Source organism: Mesoplodon mirus, assembly GCF_964341445.2.
Source record: "Mesoplodon mirus genome assembly, chromosome: 11".
Taxonomy (NCBI): domain Eukaryota; kingdom Metazoa; phylum Chordata; class Mammalia; order Artiodactyla; family Ziphiidae; genus Mesoplodon; species Mesoplodon mirus.
The window spans coordinates 78,268,580-78,289,374 of NC_138987.1; the positions used below are offsets into that span (position 1 = coordinate 78,268,580).

Sequence of the window (20,795 nt, forward strand, 5' to 3'; positions counted from 1 at the left end):
AGTTTTGAATTTTTAGTAAACGTCCCAACGTACATTATTCTCAATGTAAAAAAATGGAGTTCCAAGGGAAATAAAACTTGAATCCCCCAAAGTAAGATTCTTGTAGGAAAAGTGAATTTTAAAACTGTTTGCCAAAATCACACAGGAATGACTGACCCCCCACTTTCTGGTCCTTGTAGCTCCGATAGTCAGTCCTCCTTGACTTAAATATAAAGGGCTTTAGGGGTTGGAGCCAGGGAAATGGGATGTCTCTGGATGTTTATTTCTCTTCTCCTGTGTCACCACTGCTTATGTCCCTGTGAATGGTGCTGTGTTTCCTTAGACCACTTACTCTGCTGCAGGCCTTTGACCACAGCAAGGGCAATGCTGCAGGAGGTTATTTATTTCAGGAGTAGCCATGGTCTGCAGGAAGCCCAGTCTGCCAGATGTCCTCCTTGGCCTCTACATGAACTCAATGAATGGAACCATGTGTGCTTGGGAGCTTCTGGATTTACTGTCTGTTGTTACGAGTTGCTACAGTGTGCATGAGGATGGGGGTGGGGGGTGATGAGTAGGCTATGCAAGGCCTTAGATTGAAAGCTGGATTGGAGAAAGTGGCTTTGTAAAGGTTTAAGTGAGACTTTCTCCTCTCCCTGCCCTAAATCTAAGCTGCCTGGATCTGTAGCACAGACCCCAGCCTAAGTTCCTCTCCAAGTTACAAGCATGAAAGTGGGATAGAGAGAGACCTAGCTGGACCAGCCTGGCCTCTGTTCTACATGGATGCAACAGTGGAGGAGAGACCAAGAAAGGATGCTGACCTGTAACACAAGATGACCTCTCCCATTAGCAGTGGTGGCCCAGTCTATGACCTGGGTACCTAGGGAGCAGGTCAGAGTTGGGACTGTGGGGAGAGGCAGTCCTGCTCCAGGTACTTAAAGAGCCCTAATGACAAGGGTGACACCAGGTGAGGAAGCTTAGGGGAAAGGTAGCTGCCTGGGTGAGATTGCTTTGCCCACATGTGGCTGAACAAAAGGCAGATGGAATCAACATCAATCATATTTAGGTATATTCTACTGCTGTTCAAGCCATCAGGGTTTTATAGTTTCAATTTAACTTTTCTGCATTCAGATTTCAGACACTTGAGTGTGAAACACTGAGGAGTGCACCAAGTACAGGAGTAGCGGCTCCTTTGCTGTGTTTGCAGGGAGCCCTCATTGCCCAGGGCAGGCTCTGCTCACTCTAGTCCCTGTGCAGCAATATGGGCACCCCTGCTCTTAGCCCCTTCTGGCTTCCCCTGCTCTCCCATCTTTTGTCCCTCTAGGCCCAGGTTGAGTCTCACCTATTCCCTGCATCCTCCCTTCCTTTTCCAGCCCATGTTGATTTCTTCCTTTTCTGAACTCCTGTAGCCCTTTATCAAGTGAACTGTTCCTTGGGGCTGTTAAAAAAGTACAGAAAGGTTGGTGTAGCATTGAGACATGGGCTAGGGAACCAGGTGCATAGGTTCAAGCCCCAGTTCTACTAATTACTGGCCTTATGATCTCAGGCAAGTTCATTCACTTCTTTATGCCTCAGTTTCCCCATCTATAAAATGAGAATAGCTATAACACCTGCTTCATAGTTGTTATTTGTTGTTGGTGGTGGTGTGTGCGTGTTTAAAGAGTTAATGCACGTGCTTAGAACAGTTTCTGGCCTATGTTACGCACCTAATAAATGTTAGCTGTTATTTAAATTTTAAATGTATGCATTTAATCCTTTCATATGTTGCTTCTAATATTCAATAGTTTGCTTGTTAAATTGAATATTGCTGGGGAGAGGGTTTAAGATAGCAGCATTGGAAGATCCTGAACTCACCTCCTCTCATGGACACAACAAATCTATAGCTACATGTGGAATAATCCCCTCTGAATAGGACCAGAAAACTTGATGAACAGAGTCTCTACAACAAAGGGTGGAAGGATAGCATTGAGATGGGTAGGAGAAACAGAGATACAATCTTGCCAAAGAAAAAGCCACACCCCAGCTGCAACAATGCACAATCGGAAGGAGCATAAAGGTATGGATCCTTTCCCTGAGGAGAGAGGGATCCAAGCTCCACGTCAGGCACCCCAACCCTGTAATTCTGCACAGGAGAGATGAGGCCCCAAAACACCTGGCTTTGAAAGCCAATGGGGAAGACATCCAGGAAAGCCATAGAGCTACAGAGGATGGAAACCTGCTTTTAAAGGGCTTACATGTAGACTCACTCTAACCAAAAACCAGTAGAAAAACACTGTATTAAAAAAATGCATGGGGCATAGGTGAAGGGGACCCACTTACTAGTCTTGAAGCATCTGCTGGAGAGGGATGCTCCCCAGGAACTGAGACAATGGTGGGGATCATGTTTATGACCTCAGGCTACCTTGCTAATTCTGGCACTGGCAGGTGCCATTTTGGAAATCTCCATCTAACCTGTTAGCACCAGTACACATGCCTTTCTGAGAGCCCCACATGCCCCTGCACCCTCAGCCAAGCCTCATAGCCTACCAGGCCCTACAACTGTTGTTGAGGCCAGCCCCACCCACCAGCATACCACAGCAGCAGCCATGGCCCCATCTCAACTAGAGGACACATAGCCTACATAGGGGACCTCCCTTGAATGGGAAGGTATAACATTTATAAATGTATAAGCACCCAACAGAAGGACACCATGATATATAAAGCTAATATTAACAGACTCAAGGGAGAAATTGAAAGCAATACAATAGTAGTAGTAGGGGACTTTAACACTCCACTTATATTAATTGATAGATCATCCAGACAGAAAATCAATAAACATCAAATGACATGATACATTAAACCACACTGACTTAATTAGGTATATATGAGAATATTCCATCCAAAAGCAGCAGAGTAGATTCTTATCAAGTGCGTATGGAAGATTCTCTAAGAGAGATTACATTTTAGGTAAAAAAACAAGTCTAAATAAATTCAAGAAGATTGAGATCATATGAAGCATCTTCTCCAACCACAATGGTATGAAATTAGAAATCAATCACAAGAAAAAAACGGAAAAAATTACAAATGTGGAGATTAAACAACATGCTACTGAATAACCAACAGGTCATCAAGGAAATCAAAGGAGAAATAAGAAGCCTAGAGACAAATGAAAACAGAAATTCAACATATCAAAATCTATGGGTTGTAGCAAAAGCGGTTCTGAGAGGACAGTTCATAGCAATACAGGCCTCAAGAAACAAGAAAAAATGCCAAGCAAACAGTCTAACTTTATACCTAAGGGAGCTAGAAAAAGAAGAACAAATGAAGCCCAAAATTAGTATAAGAAAGGAAATAATAAAGATCAGAGTGGAAATAAATGAAATAGAGACTTAAAAAAATAGAAAAGATGAACAAAACAAAGATTTTTTGAAAAGATAAACCAAATCAACAAGCCATTAGCTAGACTAACCAAGAAAAAGAGAGAGGGCTCAAATAAATAAAATCAGAAATGAAAGAGAAGTTACAACTGATATCACAGAAATACAAAGGGTCATAAGAGACTGCTATAAACAATTATACACCAACAAATAGGACAAAGTAGAAAAAAATGGATAAATTTCTAGAAACTACAGTCTTCTTAGACTGAATCATGAAGAAATAGAAAATCTGAATAGACCCATTACCTAATAAGGAGATTGAAACAGTAATCAAAAAGCTTCTAACAGGGCTTTCCTGGTGGCGCAGTGGTTGAGAGTCCTCCTGCCGATGCAGGGGACACGGGTTCGTGCCCCGGTCCGGGAGGATCCCACATGCTGCGGAGCGGCTGGACCCGTGAGCCATGGCCGCTGAGCCTGTGCATCTGGAGCCTGCTCCGCAACGGGAGAGGCCACAACAGTGAGAGGCCCACGTACCGCAAAAAAAAAAAAAAAAAAAAAAAGCTTCTAACAAACATAAGCCCAGGACCAGACAGCTTCACTGGAAAATTGTATAATACATTTAAAGAAAATGTAATACCTATTCTCAAATTCTTCCAAAAAATTGAAAAGGTGGAAAACCTTCCAAATGCATTTTACAGAGGCAGCATTATCCTGATTCCAAAAACAGACAATGACATCACAAAAAATGAAAATTACAGGCCAATATCCTTGATGAACATAGATGGAAAACTCCTCAACAAAATATTAACAAACCAAATCCACCACTATATTAAAAGGATCATACACCATGATAAAGTGGGATTTATTCTAAGGAAGCAAGGGTCATTCAACACCTGCAAACCAGTCAACATGATACACTACATTAACAAAATGAAGGATAAAAATCATATGATTGTCTCATTAGTTGAAGAAAAAACATTTGGCAAAATTCAATATCCATTTATGATAAAATCTTTCAACAAAGTGCGTATAGAGGGAATGTTCTTCAACATAATAAAGACCATATATGACAAATCCACAGCTAACATCATACTCAACAGTGAAAAGCTGAGTGTTTCCTCTAAGATCAGGAACAAAACAAGGATGCCCACTCTTGCTGCTTTTATTCAACATAGTATTGGAAGTCCTAGCCACAGCAGTTATATAAGGAAAAAGAAATAAAAGGCATCCAATTTGGAAAGGAAGAAGTAAATCTGTCACTATTTGCAGATGATATGATACTATATATAGAAAATCCTAGACTACACCGAAAAACTGTTAGAACTAATAAATGAATTCAGTAAAGTTACAGGATTCAAAATCAATGTACAGAAATCGGTGGTCTTTTTATATACTAATAATGAACTATGAGAAAGAGAAATTAAGAAAACAATTCTATTTACAATTGCATCAAAAATTTAAATACTTAGGAATAAATTTAACCAAGGAGATACAAGACCTGTACACTGAAAACTGTAAGATACTGATGAAAGAAATTGAAGAAGATACAAAAAATGGAAAGATAGTTCATGTTCAGGGATTGGAAGAATTAATATTGTTAAAGTGTCTGTACTACCCAAAGCAATCTACAGATTTAGTGCAATCCCTGTCAATATTTCAATGGCATATTTCACCGAACTAGAAAAACTAATTCTAAAATTTGTATGGAAACACAAAAGACCTCTGTCAGCCAAAACAATCTTGAGAAAGAAGAACGAAGCTGGAGGTGTCACACATCCTGATTTCAAGCTATACTACAAAGCTATTGTAATCAAAGCAGTATGGTACTGGCACAAATACAGACACATATATCAATGGAACAGAACTGAGAGTCAAGGAATAAACCCACTCATCTATGGACAATTACTATACAACAGAGAGCAAAGAACATACAATGAAGAAAGGACAGTCTCTTCAATAAATGGTGTTGGGAAAACTGATGCAAAAGAATCAGATCAGACCATTATCTTACACCATGCACAGAAATTAGGTCAAAGTGGATTAAAGACTTGAATATAAGACCTGAAACCATAAAATTCCCAGAAGAAAATGTAGGCAGTAACTTCATTGACTTTGATCTTAGCAATGTTTTTTTGATTATGATATGTTTTATGATATGATTCCAAAGGCAAGATAAAAAATAAACAACAACAAAAAAAAAACAGGACTACATCAAGTGAAAAGCTTTTGCACAGTAAAAGAAACTATCATAAAAACAAATAGGCAACATACTGAATGGGAGAAGATATTTGCAAATTATATATCCAATAAGGAGTTAATATCCAAGATATATTAAGAACTCATAAAACACAACAAGAAAACAAACGACCCAATTAAAAATTAGGCAGAGGATCTGAATTGACATTTTGCTCAAGAAGACTACAGATGACCAACAGGCATATGGAAAAATGTTCAACATCACTAATTATCAGGGAAATGTGAATCAAAACCACAATGGGATATCACCTTACACCTGTTAGAATGACATATCAAAAAGACAAGATATAACAAATGTAGAGGATGTGGAAAAAAGGGAACTGCTGTACACTATTGGTGGGTCTGTAAATTGGTGCAGCCCCTGTACAAAACAGTATGGAGATTCCTCAAAATAATTAAGTAGAACTATTAATACTATATGAACCACCTATTCCACTTCTGGATATTTATCTGAATATCACAAAATATTAATTCAAAAAGATTTCGGCACCCCTCCGTTCATTGCAGCATTATTTACAATAACCAAAATATGGAAACAGCCTAAGCATCCATCAAATACTCCTCAGTCATTAAAAAGAATGAAATCCTGCCATTTGGACCTTGAGGGTATTTTGCTAAGTGAAATAAATCAGACAGAGAAAGATAAGTAATGTATGATTTCACTCATATGTGGAATTAAAAAAAACGAACAAACAAAAAACAAAAACTTATAGATACAGAGAACAGATTAATAGTTACCAGAGGAGGAGGAGTTGGAGTGTGGGGGAAATGGCTGATAGGGGTCAACTGTGTGGTGATGGATGATAACTAGACTTGTGGTGGTGATTGCTCTGTAGTGTATACAGATGTTGAACTATAATGCAGTAACCTGAAACATATAATAAAAAAGTTAAATATTGTTGTTGGAATAGCTTGTTGTTTTTCACAGTGATGTAGTTGTAGCAGCCTTTTTTTTCATTTCCTGAATTGATCAGGTATTTTCTGGTATCCTGAATTAACATCCTTTAAAACATGTTATTGATACGTTTGTACTTCTGAGAGTAGTATTTGAAATTTAATCATCTTCCTGGAAGTTGAAAACAGATTTAGTTGGCAGTGATTGAAAGATAGCAGAGCATTGATGGTTAAGAGCACAGGGTGGTTTTATATTCTGACTCTTCTGGCTTACTACCTGTGGGACCTTGGGACAAGTTACTTGACCATTAATGCCTCGGTTTTCCCCTTGTAAGAGGAAGATACTAAGAGTGTACATCTTATAGGACTGTGCTAAGGATTATACTGTGCCAGGGGCACAAAAAACTTTCACTACTGTTATTGTTATTATTGTTAACAGAATGTGTGTTTCTTCAGTTCACCAGGACAATCCAATATCAAATACTCTTTTTCACTAGCTTAGTTGTACTTGAATTTCTCAGCCCACTTATCCCAATAACGGGGATAAAATCAGAAGGTGTGATTATATTTTGTTTTTAATCTCTTTCTTAGTGCAAAAGTTTACTTGTGTATCTGCACAAATATGTATTGCAAATAGCAGTGATTTCATTTCCATGGGTTTCTTAGAGACTCTGGTGTACAAGTCTGGACTGATGGGCATAAGGGAGAACCCATAGCAAGTGCTGTCTTTCAGCATCATTGGAGAGGAGACAGTTAAAAGGCATGCAGTCGGGCATCAGAAAAGTCAGTTCTGGTTTGGATTCACTGCTCACTAGGTCTGGATCTGCAAGATGAGGCCAGCGCTGTCTGTCTGGCAACCTCATGTGGATCTTTGGAGGATTAAATGTTAGACTGGGTTGAAAAGCCCTTTGACATAGAAAATGCCAGACAAATACATAATATGCATCTTCTTGTGATACGTTCCTATTTTGGCAAATTAAATATTCTGGTTAGTAGAAAGATTTTATACATGCAGTAAATTAATGACCAATTAACATAAAATTAAAGTATGTTAAGAAGAAACTTAACACCTAAATCATACTGCTAAATAGACGTAACAACACAAGCTTTTCTTATTTATCCTTATGAAAAGGTCTCTCCACCTACTTGGACTAGAACCTCCCATCTGTTTCTAAATCTGATATCTCAGAAACTTCCAGAATAAGTTCTGTCCACCATGTTCCCCTTTGGACTTCTGGGCCCTTTGCTCTTTGTTATGGACCTCAGTGTGGACACGGTACCAGTGTCATACAGTGCCGATGCCCCACTTCTGAAAATCAGATTGGGTCCTCTCTGCCTCAAGCCCTTCACTGACTGCTCACAGCCATCAGAACAAAGCCCAGACTCCACAGTGGGATGTGAAGGATCATGGTAATGTGGCCCCAGCCTGCCTCTCCAGCCTCCCCGCTCAGCCTTCTGCCACTATTAAATCCTGCAGCTAGATGACCGTCTCTCCCTTCCTCATCCTGCTTCTCAACTCTCAATCCTAGGCCTCTGTATATGTGTTTTTCACGTTTTCTCCTCGCCCAATTCACTCCTCCTCTTCCTCAGGTGTCATCTTCATTGTCCCTCTCTTGGGGCATCCTTATCTCCCTCTGTTTCTGCTTGCTGCTCCTCCCTGTGGGGCTGGCTGATCATATCACGGTGCAGTCACACCCTCCTAACCCAGCTCACCTTCTCCTTGTAGCCTTCTCTTCTCATTTAGAATTTCTGAATCAACCCACTGTACATGGAGTTTGCATTTTGACCCGCGGCAATCACTACGTACATTAACGTTGAAATGGATACCTCTTAAAAGATGCCTCAAGAATTGTGCACTGCCTCAGCCCATTCATTGGTATGAAAAGTTTTTATTATAGGTTTTATTGTAGATCGGTACTAACTGATACAGATGAACTTTATCATTTTTAATTAAGTAGAAGTCACTGTGTTGTTACCAAGCAGAAATGCCATTTAATAAATAATCCATGTTGAAAGTGTACTGAATAAAGCAACTCCGTTTTACTTTTATGTATCGAGTAGTGGGTGCTGTGGATTCGGGTTTGGGTCTCACCTCTGCCACTTGCCAGCTTCAAGATCCTGAGTGAGTACCTCCTTCAGCGTCATTAACAAGGTGGGGACAAGTATGGACTCACAGCGCTGGTATGAGAATTAGATGAGATTTAAAAGGTAAAGCACGGGCTTCCCTGGTGGCGCAGTGGTTGAGAGTCCACCTGCCGATGCAGGGGACACGGGTTCGTGCCCCGGTCCAGGAAGATCCCACATGCCACGGAGCGGCTGGGCCTGTGAGCCATGGCCGCTGAGCCTGCGCGTCCGGAGCCTGTGCTCCACAACAGGAGAGACCACAGCAGTGAGAGGCCCGCGTATCGAAAAAAAAAAAAAAAGGTAAAGCACTTAGCACAGTGACTGACATATATTAAATGCATTAAGTATCCCCTATTATTAATGAATTGAAACTAACCTGCTACTTTAATGACAAGCAAGAGTGATAATCACCAAAACTGAATTTTTGGTTTACATATAGAAAGAATAAGAATTGGTGCCTCCGACTTAATTCATTGCAGCAGGACTATAAATTAGCCCCTCTGACTAAATTAATGAAGCCTGAACTCACTGACCTTTGACACTAAAGGAACGTGACCTTTTGCAAGTCAAATAACATTTTTGGGCTTTTTCTCTTTTCACCTGTAAAACTACCTGAGCTGTTTCGATCCCTTCCATTTCTAACTCTGATTTTCAGAATGGTTAAAAGAACTGAAATCATATCCTCCTTTGCCTTCTCTGTCTTTATTTCCACTATTCTATGTGTGATAATCTAAGTAAATATTTCTTTGCAAGTAACTTGCTGAGTTGAGTTTAAATTTTCAAGACGAAATGTTACCAGAGCCACAGAATGGGGTACTGAAAGTCACTTTGGGTTTCTGAGTAGATTGAATTTAGAAATTCATTTTGTCTTAAAACAGCTCCTTCCCTTTGGAATCTGCATTTGAATATCAAAGAAGACATCAAAAGTAGTTCAGCTCCTCTATAGAATGCCACTGGTTATTGCAATTTAGGTGAGGCACTTTGTGGGTTCAAGAAGAGTGCAATCAAAGAGAGAAACCGAAGACACTTAAATTTCTTTTGTTGTTTCTGTTAATCTTTTCATCTTTTCTAATGTGAGCTATGTGTTTGCTACTTTGGTCAACTGAGAGATCTTTTCTCTCTCTGTTTCAAAGAGAAGCAGGATTTCTAAACTCCTACTCTAAAAAGCCCTGAATTCAAATTATTTTTCTTTCTTTTTTTGGTCATAGTATGTGACTCTTTGTTAATTTTCTTTACTACCTTGAAAGAGCAGGAGAAATTAAATTAGTATGACAGGTGTTCTAGAAGGAATTTTGTATATAGCTTTCTATAATTTATTAGTATATTGATTTTTTAAATTTATTTATTTATTTTGGCTGCGACGGGTCTTAGTTGCAGCATGTGGAATCTTCATTGCGGCATGCGGACTCTCAGTTGCGGCATGCATGTGGGATCTAGTTCCCTGACCAGGGATTGAACCCTGGGTCCCCTGCATTGGGAGTACGGAGTCTTACCCACTGGACCACCAGTGAGTCCCAATTTATTAGTGTATTATTAAATAGTAATAACTTGTAGCTGAGATATTTGCCACTGGAGCTGTTATTAAGGCAAAAATTATCAGATTTCTGAGAAGGGCTGGATAGTCTAATATACTATTCTCATTTAATCCACCAGGAATCTTTCAGCTCACTGTCCAAACCCCAAGCAGTGAGTTCATATTTTGTACCCAGTCTAGCACTGGAGGGTAAGGAAAACACAGATAAAGAAAAGAGGGTGAGTAGGGGCAGATAAATATTTTTAAAATTCTATTAGGGTCCCTAAACATTTATTGATCATCTTGCTGTATGTATCAATTAGCTATTAACACAATAATTCTGTGTTAAAGTTCAGTGATTTAAAATAATAAGCATTCATTTAACCCTCAAGATTATGGGGTTGGAGGCTTCCCTGGTGGCACAGTGGTTAAGAATCCACCTGCCAATGCAGGGGACACAGGTTCTAGCCCTGGTCTGGGAAGATCCCACACGTGGCAAAGCAACTAAGCCAGTGCGCCACAGCTACTGAGCCTGCACTCTAGAGCCCGCGAGCCACAACTACTGAAGCCTGAGTGCCTAGAGCCCGTGCTCTGCAACAAGAGAAGCCACCCCATGAGAAGCCCGCACACCGCAACGAAGAGTAGCCCCTGCTCACAGCAACTAGAGAAAAGCCCGCGTGCAGCAACAAAGACCCAACACAGCCAAAAATAAAAATAAATAAATTAAATTAAAAAAAAAAAGATTATAGGGTTGGTGACTTTGTTACCGAATTCAGATCTCGGATACGAGAGACAAGCGCTGGTAGAGACAGAAAAGTTCCTTTAATCAGAAAGCTGGTTATCTGGGGGAAAGGTGGACTTATGTCCCAAAACCATCTCTGAATGTTCTGCGTGGCCCTGAAAGTTTTTAAAGGGAAAAAGGGGAAGTAATCTCAGTTAATCATTGAAATAGGGGGTCAGGGTCATTGCCATCCCCCACTGTGTGCAGGCCTGTGGGCCCCCTGTGATCTTTTCTTAGATGCTTATCTTGTTCACACAGTTTGTTTATGAGATTACTGAAGGGGAAGCTAAGGAAGAGATCTGGTCATCTGTTCATTACTTATTCTTCATTTCTATTTCCTTGATCTAAGGAAAGAACCAACAGGTTAGGCAGAGTGTTGTGTGATCAAAAGATTTGAAAGGTTTCGGCCAGAGGTTAGTTAAAATATAGCTTTGCTAAAGTGACAAGACAAAAGGGACCTCCTGCAGAGAGCTCTTTCCTGAAAAAAGCTGCTTACAACTTCGGGTGGCAGGTTGTCCTGGTCTCACCTAAGACCTCTCAATGGCATTTGAGGACTGAGTATCTATGGAGGGTAACTTCAGTGAGAAGTCCCAGTTAGCTCTGAGTATTTGAACATGATCAACTAAGGAGGTGGGTGTTAGTAGTTAGAAAATTTGGGGTCAGAAAACTTGGGGTGTGAGGTGCACAGGTTAGGAAATTCATTTTGGATAATCTTGATCTTGCTTTTATTTGCCTAAAATCAAAAATTGTTAAAAATGCAGAATATGGTAATGCCGATACCCCAAGCTAATGTTAAAATATCTTTTTCATATGCAACGGCAAATTTCAAGGGTCTACTTAAAAGTGAGGGATCAAATAGTATTTGTTTCACCCTAATTGCTTGGCATTCCTTTTTAAAAATGTCAGTAGGTTTTTCTATGTTTTTTTTTTATTTGGCATCTTTGATGTCATCAGTTGGTGAGAACATCCAAGGATCATAATATTTTGAACCTGAGAGTGACACTGAAACCACTGAGTCTAACTGTCATTGATATAGCAAGGAAATGAAGCTCCTGTAGATTTCTACCAAGTCATGCAACAAATTAGTTTGAAGCACAAGAATAGAACCCTGGACCCTTGCTTCCCATTCTAGTGGTTTCCTCAGTGGTTTGGTTTTGTTGTTGGCATGTTCTCTGGCTTTGCAGGGAAAACAATGGAGAATTTGACTGAAGTTGAAAATTAGCAGTGATGGCATTTGCATATCCTTGTGTTTATAAGTCATGCTCAGCTATATTAACTTGTGATTGAAATGAGTAGCTGAGATAATCTGATAATATGGTTAAGTATTACTTCTAGTTTTTCAGTGTCCTCCTCTATTAAAAAGGAATTATAGGCTTCCCTGGTGGCGCAGTGGTTGAGAGTCCGCCTGCCGATGCAGGGGACATGGGTTCGTGCCCCGGTCCAGGAAGATCCCACATGCCACGGAGCGGCTGGGCCCGTGGGCCATGGCCGTTGAGCCTGCGCGTCTGGAGTCTGTGCTCCGCAACAGGAGAGGCCACAACAGTGAGAGGCCCGCATACTGCAAAAAAAAAAAAAGGAATTATAATGTTTTTCCTCAAGGAATTGTTGAAATTACAAAGAAATTATAAAGAAATTAGTACATTTACATCACTTACGTTTGTATCTGACACATATTATTTGCTATTTTTATTATTATTGTTATTATTTGTTGTTGTTTGTTTCTAATTCACAGACATCATGGACTAAGGGGGAAAAATTCCACTGTCCAATTTCATTGTAGGAGGGGGAGGAGGAGAAGATGCAGAAAATTCAACTCTTAGACTGCTCTGTGTATGAGCTAGTAATCTCAGCCTCTGACCTAGTGCTTACCAAAAAAGGGGGGCATGTCATTTTGGCTTATTTTCTCATTTACTTTTGGTCAACAACTGGAAATTGAAATCTTGAAAGGAGGTCATTTTTTTCAACCACTGCTCTCTGTGTCATTCTAGGCTTTCATTGCTTTGGGATGCTACATTTAAAGAGTAACTTATCTGACACCTTTAACTGAACTTTTTGAGGAAATAGAACTTCTCAAGGAGGAAGAATTTGCAAACAAAGCGACACTTTATAAATGTCTCTGAAATAACCATCACAGTGAGCTTTCAGTGAAACAAAATTTGAATTACCTAAGTTTAACATCTGAAACCCTGTGGTTTGTTTTATATAAGGGAAACCACTTCTAAGTTTTCCACCGTGTTAAAATAAACAAGCAACAGAGGGAACCTGAGAAATGAAGTTTCTAAAAGCAGACCAACCCAAGAAGGACTTTTTCATTCAGACGTGTTGCACCCCTTGCCCTTCCCACACTGCCATTCCCTTTCCTTTCCTTCTGCCACTTATCCACATCCTGTAAAGGAATAGCGGAAATATCCAGGGTTGGTCTTTGTTGAGTTGGCCTGAAAATGATGGTGATACAGGGGGAGCTGAGAAAATGCACGTAGCAGTGTTTTCACTTTTTGGAATCACAGACCTAGCTGACACTGGAGATCAAAGTCAAGGACTTGGCCTCAAAGAAATGCACAGATGCAGACATACACAAAATCTCCTGTGCAGTTTCAGGAAGTGGTAAACTCCCTCAAGCCCATTTCAGGACAGAAAAGATTGCACCTGCGTCCTGAGAGCTGACAGTATTCCTGGCCTTACTCCTTGCCAAGCTCTCTTTTGAGAGCTAAGGGAGAAGAAAGAATTTGAAGGTAGTGCTTGGGGGTGGATCCAGTCCAGAGCTTGCCAAGAGGTGGCTCTGTGTACTGTTTTTTGGAAGAAGAAAAGGGAAGCAAGAAGGAAGGGACCTGCCTCTTAGGGACACTGTCTCCTCCTTACGGTGCCACTTGGACGCACTTAGCTGTAACAAAACAGGAACCGCATGTATTTTGTCAGCAGTCAAGTTAGACGTTCCTTTGTGAGCTGCGAACCCACTCAGGTCTTCAGAAGGATCTCTCTCCTTATAGAACATCCTTGCTGTGTGAAGACACCACATTCAAATGCAGAATTTTTAAGAGTTTCTGGGGGAGGATTCCTTTGAGGAAAAATTAGACTAAAAAAAGTAAAAGAAAAAAAATGAAAAAGGGCAGGGGAAACAAGGGTGAGGTGGGAAACGTTTGCTGGATTATGTGGTTCGGTTTGACTTTTTTCCCTACACTTTGTACAGAAATGTGCCTGTAGGTGAAAAGGACTTTAGGGTTTCCTGAAGTTTGTTGACAATCGCCTCTTGCTTCCCTTTCATCGTCGTTATTAAAACCAGCCAATCACATGTCTTCTATGTGGATGAGTACAAGTGGGTGAACTGTGGGAGATGCAGGGTCCACACAAGTTGCTGCCCCTCCAGAAGTGACATTCTTGTAACCTAGTTTGGTTCCAAAGGTCATAGACAGATGAGGAAATTATCCATTGCATATGGGTGAGCTCTGTTTGACCACCAATGCTTAATAACTTTGTTACCTTGGATAAATTACTTGCCTCCTTTTTTTTTAGGGGTAAGACATTTGTGAGCTAATTTGTGGCTGGAAGACATTGTCCCTCTCAAATTACATGCAGTAGGCAAATTCAGTCTTATTTTGTTTAAGATCATCCCTGTGACTAGTGTAATCATATAGTTGCCAGAATACCTGGGTTATTTGGGATTAGATGGGATAGTAATATTTATAGCTAACTAGTTTACGGTTAGGTTGTGTTCCATATATTATCACACTTACTCTTCACAACTTTCCTGTGAAGTAGATACTATTATTTTCCACTCTTTTTAAGTGAGAAAGATGTGCAGAGATGTTAGAAAACTTGCCCAAGATCATTCAGACAGTAGGCAGCAGAGCTGGGGGATTGAAACCCATGTGGTCTGGTTCCAGAAGCCATGCTCTTAGCTATGATCCTTTCCAGCCTTCTTTTGAGCTAATCTATTCACACTGAAAGGAAAACATTATTTGTGGTAGACTCTGACACTTATTTAAGATGTTTTTTCTTTCCTGTTTCAGGTATCTGACAGCAAGCCGCAATAGAAATTTCTTGCTTACCATGAGACCATTCTTAAAAAGGGCCATTTTGGTCATCAGTTATGTAAGTACATGTATGCTTTTGAAATATCTGATAAGAAATATTTCACTTTAATTTGACTCAGAGACATGATCCAGATTGTTTGAGTCAGCAGTAGCGTCTAACAATATGATCTTAAGATCAAAGAATTGACACGCTATAAATGTTACAAAGCCTTGGAATGTATGTATGGAAGCATTCTAGGGATATGTGAACTCAATGACACCAACAATATTAACTATAATATTTTTTGTGCCGTTTTCAAGGTGCTGATGCTGTGTTGTCTCTGCAACACAAACAAATCTGGCTGTATCAGTTATCTAGTGCTGCACTTATATAAAAAGCATTCATGAAATAAGCCAGTGATATTCATGGGAAAAAGTCCAGGCTTAACTACCTCCCAACATTAATCTTTTACCTTTTATCGAAGCAAAGATTTCCCTCTGGCTTTAACAGAAACAACATGATTGGTCCTGTTGAAATGAGAATGACATCTAGAAGGTCTGTGTGAGTGGATTCTTCTATAAACAGAACTTATCGCCACAGAAGTGTCTCTGGCCTCTGGTTGTCTTATGCACCTTTGCAACAGGATAGCATCATCAGTGATAAAATTCCACTGAATAGACACAAAAGATGTTTCCTGGGGTTGAAATAACCCTTGCATGAGTGGTCTGCTCGAGAGCACTTGAGAGTTGGAGCATTTCCAAATGTATTTATTCAGGACACAGAACTATCATCTATAGTTTAAGTTCACTTTCATGGGGCTCTGTGAGAGGGATGGTTAATAGCCTGGGCGTTGGAGACCAATGACCTGGGTCCAACTCCTGGATCTTGCAGTTTACTAGCTGTGGGATTCTGGGCAAATTGGGAGGCCTCAGGTGGATGGAAAGCCTTCAGTGGATAACAATGGATAACAGCTAATAAGTGCTTGAAATTGACGGCTGTTATTAAGATTTGCTTGCCTTTCCATCATCACCTTCATTGTTTACTCTTCCCGTTACCGAACTACTTTCCTACTCATCTTCAATGTTAGGATTTTACAGAAATGCTCACTAGAAAAAGGGTTGGTAGATCAAGATATGTGTAAAGCATCTGAAAGTATCCTCCAGAAAGGTGGGGCTTCCTCCCGACACTCAGTGATTTTCTTACCAAATCTTCTTTCCTCTGAAGGTGATTGTGGTTCTGTACTTCCGTCTGTGGATAATGGGAGGATCTATGCCCCTCTTTTCAGAGCAGGATAATCCAGCTTCATTTTCACCTTACATTCTTACAAGGTCAGTAGAAATACATTTTTTTTAACTTTACTTGGTATTTATCAGGTTGTTTTAAATAATCTTAAACGATATGTTGTCTTTGCATTTTAAGGAAAGAAAGGTTGTGTTCTATTCAGGGTGTGTGGAGGAAAGAAACTGCTGTTTAGATGTTTGGAATTCTTTTCAAAAAATGGTGCTGTTTTGTCATTACTATTGGTATTGTTCTCATATTGGTATATATTTGTTTACTCAACAAGCATTTTGTTGAGCACTTATCAATAATAATTATCTATTGAGGGACTTCCCTGGTGGCACAGTGGTTAAGAATCCTCCTGCCAATGCAGGGGACACGGGTTTGAGCCCTGATCCGGGAAGATCCCACATGCCACAGAGCAACTAAGCCCGTGCGCCACAACTACTGAGGCTGTGCTCTAGAGCCCGCAAGCCACAACTACTGAGCCCTCGTGCCACAACTGCTGAAGCCCGCGCACCTAGAGCACATGCTCTGCAACAAGTAGCCCACGCACTGCAACAAAGAGTATCCCCCGCTCGCTGCAACTAGGGAAAGCCCATGCGCAGCAACGAAGACCCAATGAAGCCAAAAAAAAAAAAAAAAAAAAGCTTTTGAGTGGCTCATATGGCAAATGTTACAAGACAATGCACTGAGAGGTGTATAGAGGTTGACTGGACATTATAACTACTTGTAAGTTTATTTATTTATTTTTTTTTCTTTTTATTAGTTTCTGTTTTATAACAAAGTGAATCAGTCATACATATACATCCGTTCCCACATCCCTTCCCTCATGCATCTCCCTCCCTCCCACCCTCCCCATCCCACCCCTCCAGGCGGTCACAAAGCACCGAGCTGATCTCCCTGTGCTCTGCGGCTGCTTCCCACTATCTATCTACCTTACGTTTGGTAGTGTATATATGTCCATGCCTCTCTTTCGCTTTGTCACAGCTTACCCTTCCCCCTCCCCATATCCACAAGTCCATTCTCAAGTAGGTCTGTGTCTTTATTCCCGTTTTACCCCTAGGTCCTTCATGACATTTTTTTTTTAAATTCCGTATATATATGTTAGCATACGGTATTTGTCTTTCTCTTTCTGACTTACTTCACTGTGTATGACAGACTCTAGGTCTATCCACCTCATTACAAATAGCTCAGTTTCGTTTCTTTTTATGGCTGAGTAATATTCCATTGTATATATGTGCCACATCTTCTTTATCCATTCATCTGATGATGGACACTTAGGTTGTTTCCAGCTCCGGGCTATTGTGAATAGAGCTGCAATGAACATTTTGGTACATGTCTCTTTTTGAATTATGGTTTTCTCAGGGTATATGCCTAGTAGTGGGATTGCTGGGTCATATGGTAGTTCTATTTTTAGTTTTTTAAGGAACCTCCATACTGTTCTCCATAGTGGCTGTACCAATTCACATTCCCACCAGCAGTGCAAGAGTGCTCCCTTTTCTCCACACCCTCTCCAGCATTTATTGTTTCTAGATTTCTTGATGATGGCCATTCTGACTGGTGTGAGATGATATCTCATTGTAGTTTTGATTTGCATTTCTCTGATGATTAATGATGTTGAGCATTCTTTCATGTGTTTGTTGGCAGTCTGTATATCTTCTTTGGAGAAATGCCTATTTAAGTCTTCTGCCCATTTTTGGATTGGGTTGTTTGTTTTTTTGCTATTGAGCTGCATGAGCTGCTTGTATATTTTGGAGATTAATCCTTTGTCAGTTGCTTCATTTGCAAATATTTTCTCCCATTCTGAGGGTTGTCTTTTGGTCTTGTTTATGGTTTCCTTTGCTGTGCAAAAGTTTTGAAGTTTCATTAGGTCCCATTTGTTTATCTTTGTTTTTATTTCCATTTCTCTAGGAGGTGGGTCCAAAAGGATCTTGCTGTGATTTATGTCATAGAGTGTTCTACCTATGTTTTCCTCTAAGAGTTTGATAGTTTCTGGCCTTACATTTAAGTCTTTAATCCATTTTGAGCTTATTTTTGTGTATGGTGTTAGGGAATGATCTAACCTCAAACTTTTACATGTCCCTGTCCAGTTTTCCCAGCACCACTTATTGAAGAGGCTGTCCTTTCACCACTGTACATTCCTGCCTCCTTTATCAAAGATAAGTTGGCCATATGTGCGTGGGTTTATCTCTGGGCTTTCTATCCTGATCCACTGATCTATCTTTCTGTTTTTATGCCAGTACCACACTGTCTTGATTACTGTAGCTTTGTAGTATAGTCTGAAGTCAGGGAGCCTGATTCCTCCAGCTCCGTTTTTCGTTCTCAAGATTGCTTTGGCTATTCGGGGTCTTTTGTTTTTCCAAACAAATTTTGAAATTTTTTGTTCTAGTTCTGTGAAAAATGCCAGTGGTAGTTTGATAGGGATTGCATTGAATCTGTAGATTGCTTTGGGTAGTAGAGTCATTTTCACAATATTGATTCTTCCAATCCAGGAGCATGGTATATCTCTCCATCTATTTGTATCATCTTTAATTTCTTTCATCAGTGTCTTATAATTTTCTGCATACAGGTCTTTTGTCTCCTTAGGTAGGTTTATTCCTAGATATTTTATTCTTTTTGTTGCAATGGTAAATGGGAGTGTTTTCTTGATTTCATTTTCAGATTTTTCATCATTAGTGTACAGGAATGCCAGAGATTTCTGTGCATTAATTTTGTATCCTGCTACTTTACCAAATTCATCTATTAGCTCTAGTAGTTTTTCGGTAGCATCTTTAGGATTCTCTATGTATAGTATCATGTCATCTGCAAACAGTGACAGCTTTACTTCTTCTTTTCCAATTTGGATTCCTTTTATTCCCTTTTCTTCTCTGATTGCTGTGGCTAAAACTTCCAAAACTAGGTTGAATAAGAGTGGTGAGAGTGGGCAGCCTTGTCTTGTTCCTGATCTTAGTGGAAATGGTTTCAGTTTTTCACCATTGAGGACAATGTTGGCTGTGGGTTTGTCATATATGGCCTTTATTATGTTGAGGAAAGTTCCCTCTATGCCTACTTTCTGCAGGGTTTTTATCATAAATGGGTGTTGAATTTTGTCGAAAGCTTTCTCTGCATCTATTGAGATGATCATATGGTTTTTCTCCTTCAATTTGTTAATATGGTGTATCACATTGATTGATTTGCGTATATTGAAGAATCCTTGCATTCCTGGAATAAACCCCACTTGATCATGGTGTATGATCCTTTTAATGTGCTGTTGGATTCTGTTTGCTAGTATTTTGTTGAGGATTTTTGCATCTGTGTTCATCAGTGATATTGGCCTGTAGTTTTCTTTCTTTGTGACATCCTTGCCTGGTTTTGGTATCAAGGTGATGGTGGCCTCCTAGAATGAGTTTGGGAGTGTTCCTTCCTCTGATATTGTTTGGAAGAGTTTGAGAAGGATGGGTGTTAGCTCTTCTCTAAATGTTTGATAGAATTCGCCTGTGAAGCCATCTGGTCCTGGGCTTTTGTTTGATGGAAGATTTTTAATCACAGTGCTTGTGATTGGTCTATTCATATTTTCTATTTCTTCCTGATTCAGTCTTGGCAGGTTGTGCATTTCTAAGAATTTGTCCATCTCTTCCAGGTTGTCCATTTTATGGGCATAGAGTTGCTTGTAGTAATCTCTCATGATCTTTTGTATTTCTGCAGTGTCAGTTGTTACTTCTCCTTTTTCATTTCTAATTCTATTGATTTGAGTCTTCTCCCTTCTTTTCTTGATGAGTCTGGCTAATGGTTTATCAATTTTGTTTATCTTCTCAAAGAACCAGCTTTTAGTTTTATTGATCTTTGCTATCGTTTCCTTCATTTCTTTTTCATTTATTTCTGATCTGATTTTTATGATTTCTTTCCTTCTGCTAACTTTGGGATGTTTTTGTTCTTCTTTCTCTAATTGCTTTAGGTGCAAGGTTAGGTTGTTTATTCGAGATGTTTCCTGTTTCTTAAGGTGGGATTGTATTGCTATAAACTTCCCTCTTAGAACTGCTTTTGCTACATCCCATAGGTTTTGGGTCGTCGTGTCTCCATTGTCATTTGTTTCTAGGTATTTTTTAATTTCCTCTTTGATTTCTTCAGTTATCACTTCGTTATTAAGTAGTGTATTGTTTAGCCTCCATGTGTTTGTATTTTGTACAGCTCTTTTCCTGTAATTGATATCTAGTCTCATAGCATTGTGGTCAGAAAAGATACTTGATACAATTTCAATTTTCTTAAATTTACCAAGGCTTGATTTGTGACCCAAGATATGATCTATCCTGGAGAATGTTCCATGAGCACTTGAGAAAAATGTGTATTCTGTTGTTTTTGGATGGAATGTCCTATAAATATCAATTAAGTCCATCTTGTTTAATGTATGATTTAAAGCTTGTGTTTCCTTATTTATTTTCATTTTGGATGATCTGTCCATTGGTGAAAGTGGGGTGTTAAAGTCCCCTACTATGATTATGTTACTGTCGATTTCTCCTTTTATGGCTGTTAGTATTTGCCTTATGTATTGAGGTGCTCCTATGTTGGGTGCATAAATATTTACAATTGTTATATCTTCTTCTTGGATCGATCCCTTGATCATTAT

General features: G+C 39.7%; 1 protein-coding gene across 3 annotated transcripts in view; it reads left to right on the plus strand.

The window, feature by feature from the left end:
• The window catches only part of TMTC1 (transmembrane O-mannosyltransferase targeting cadherins 1), a 290,711-nt gene that overhangs the window by 126,433 nt on the left and 143,483 nt on the right, over positions 1-20,795 (plus strand). For all 3 annotated transcript variants that reach the window (XM_082634781.1, XM_082634782.1, XM_082634783.1), the window contains 2 exons: positions 14,908-14,989; positions 16,136-16,239. In XM_082634781.1, coding sequence (XP_082490907.1) covers positions 14,908-14,989; positions 16,136-16,239 — 186 coding nt within the window. The remainder of the gene's footprint in view (positions 1-14,907; positions 14,990-16,135; positions 16,240-20,795) is intronic.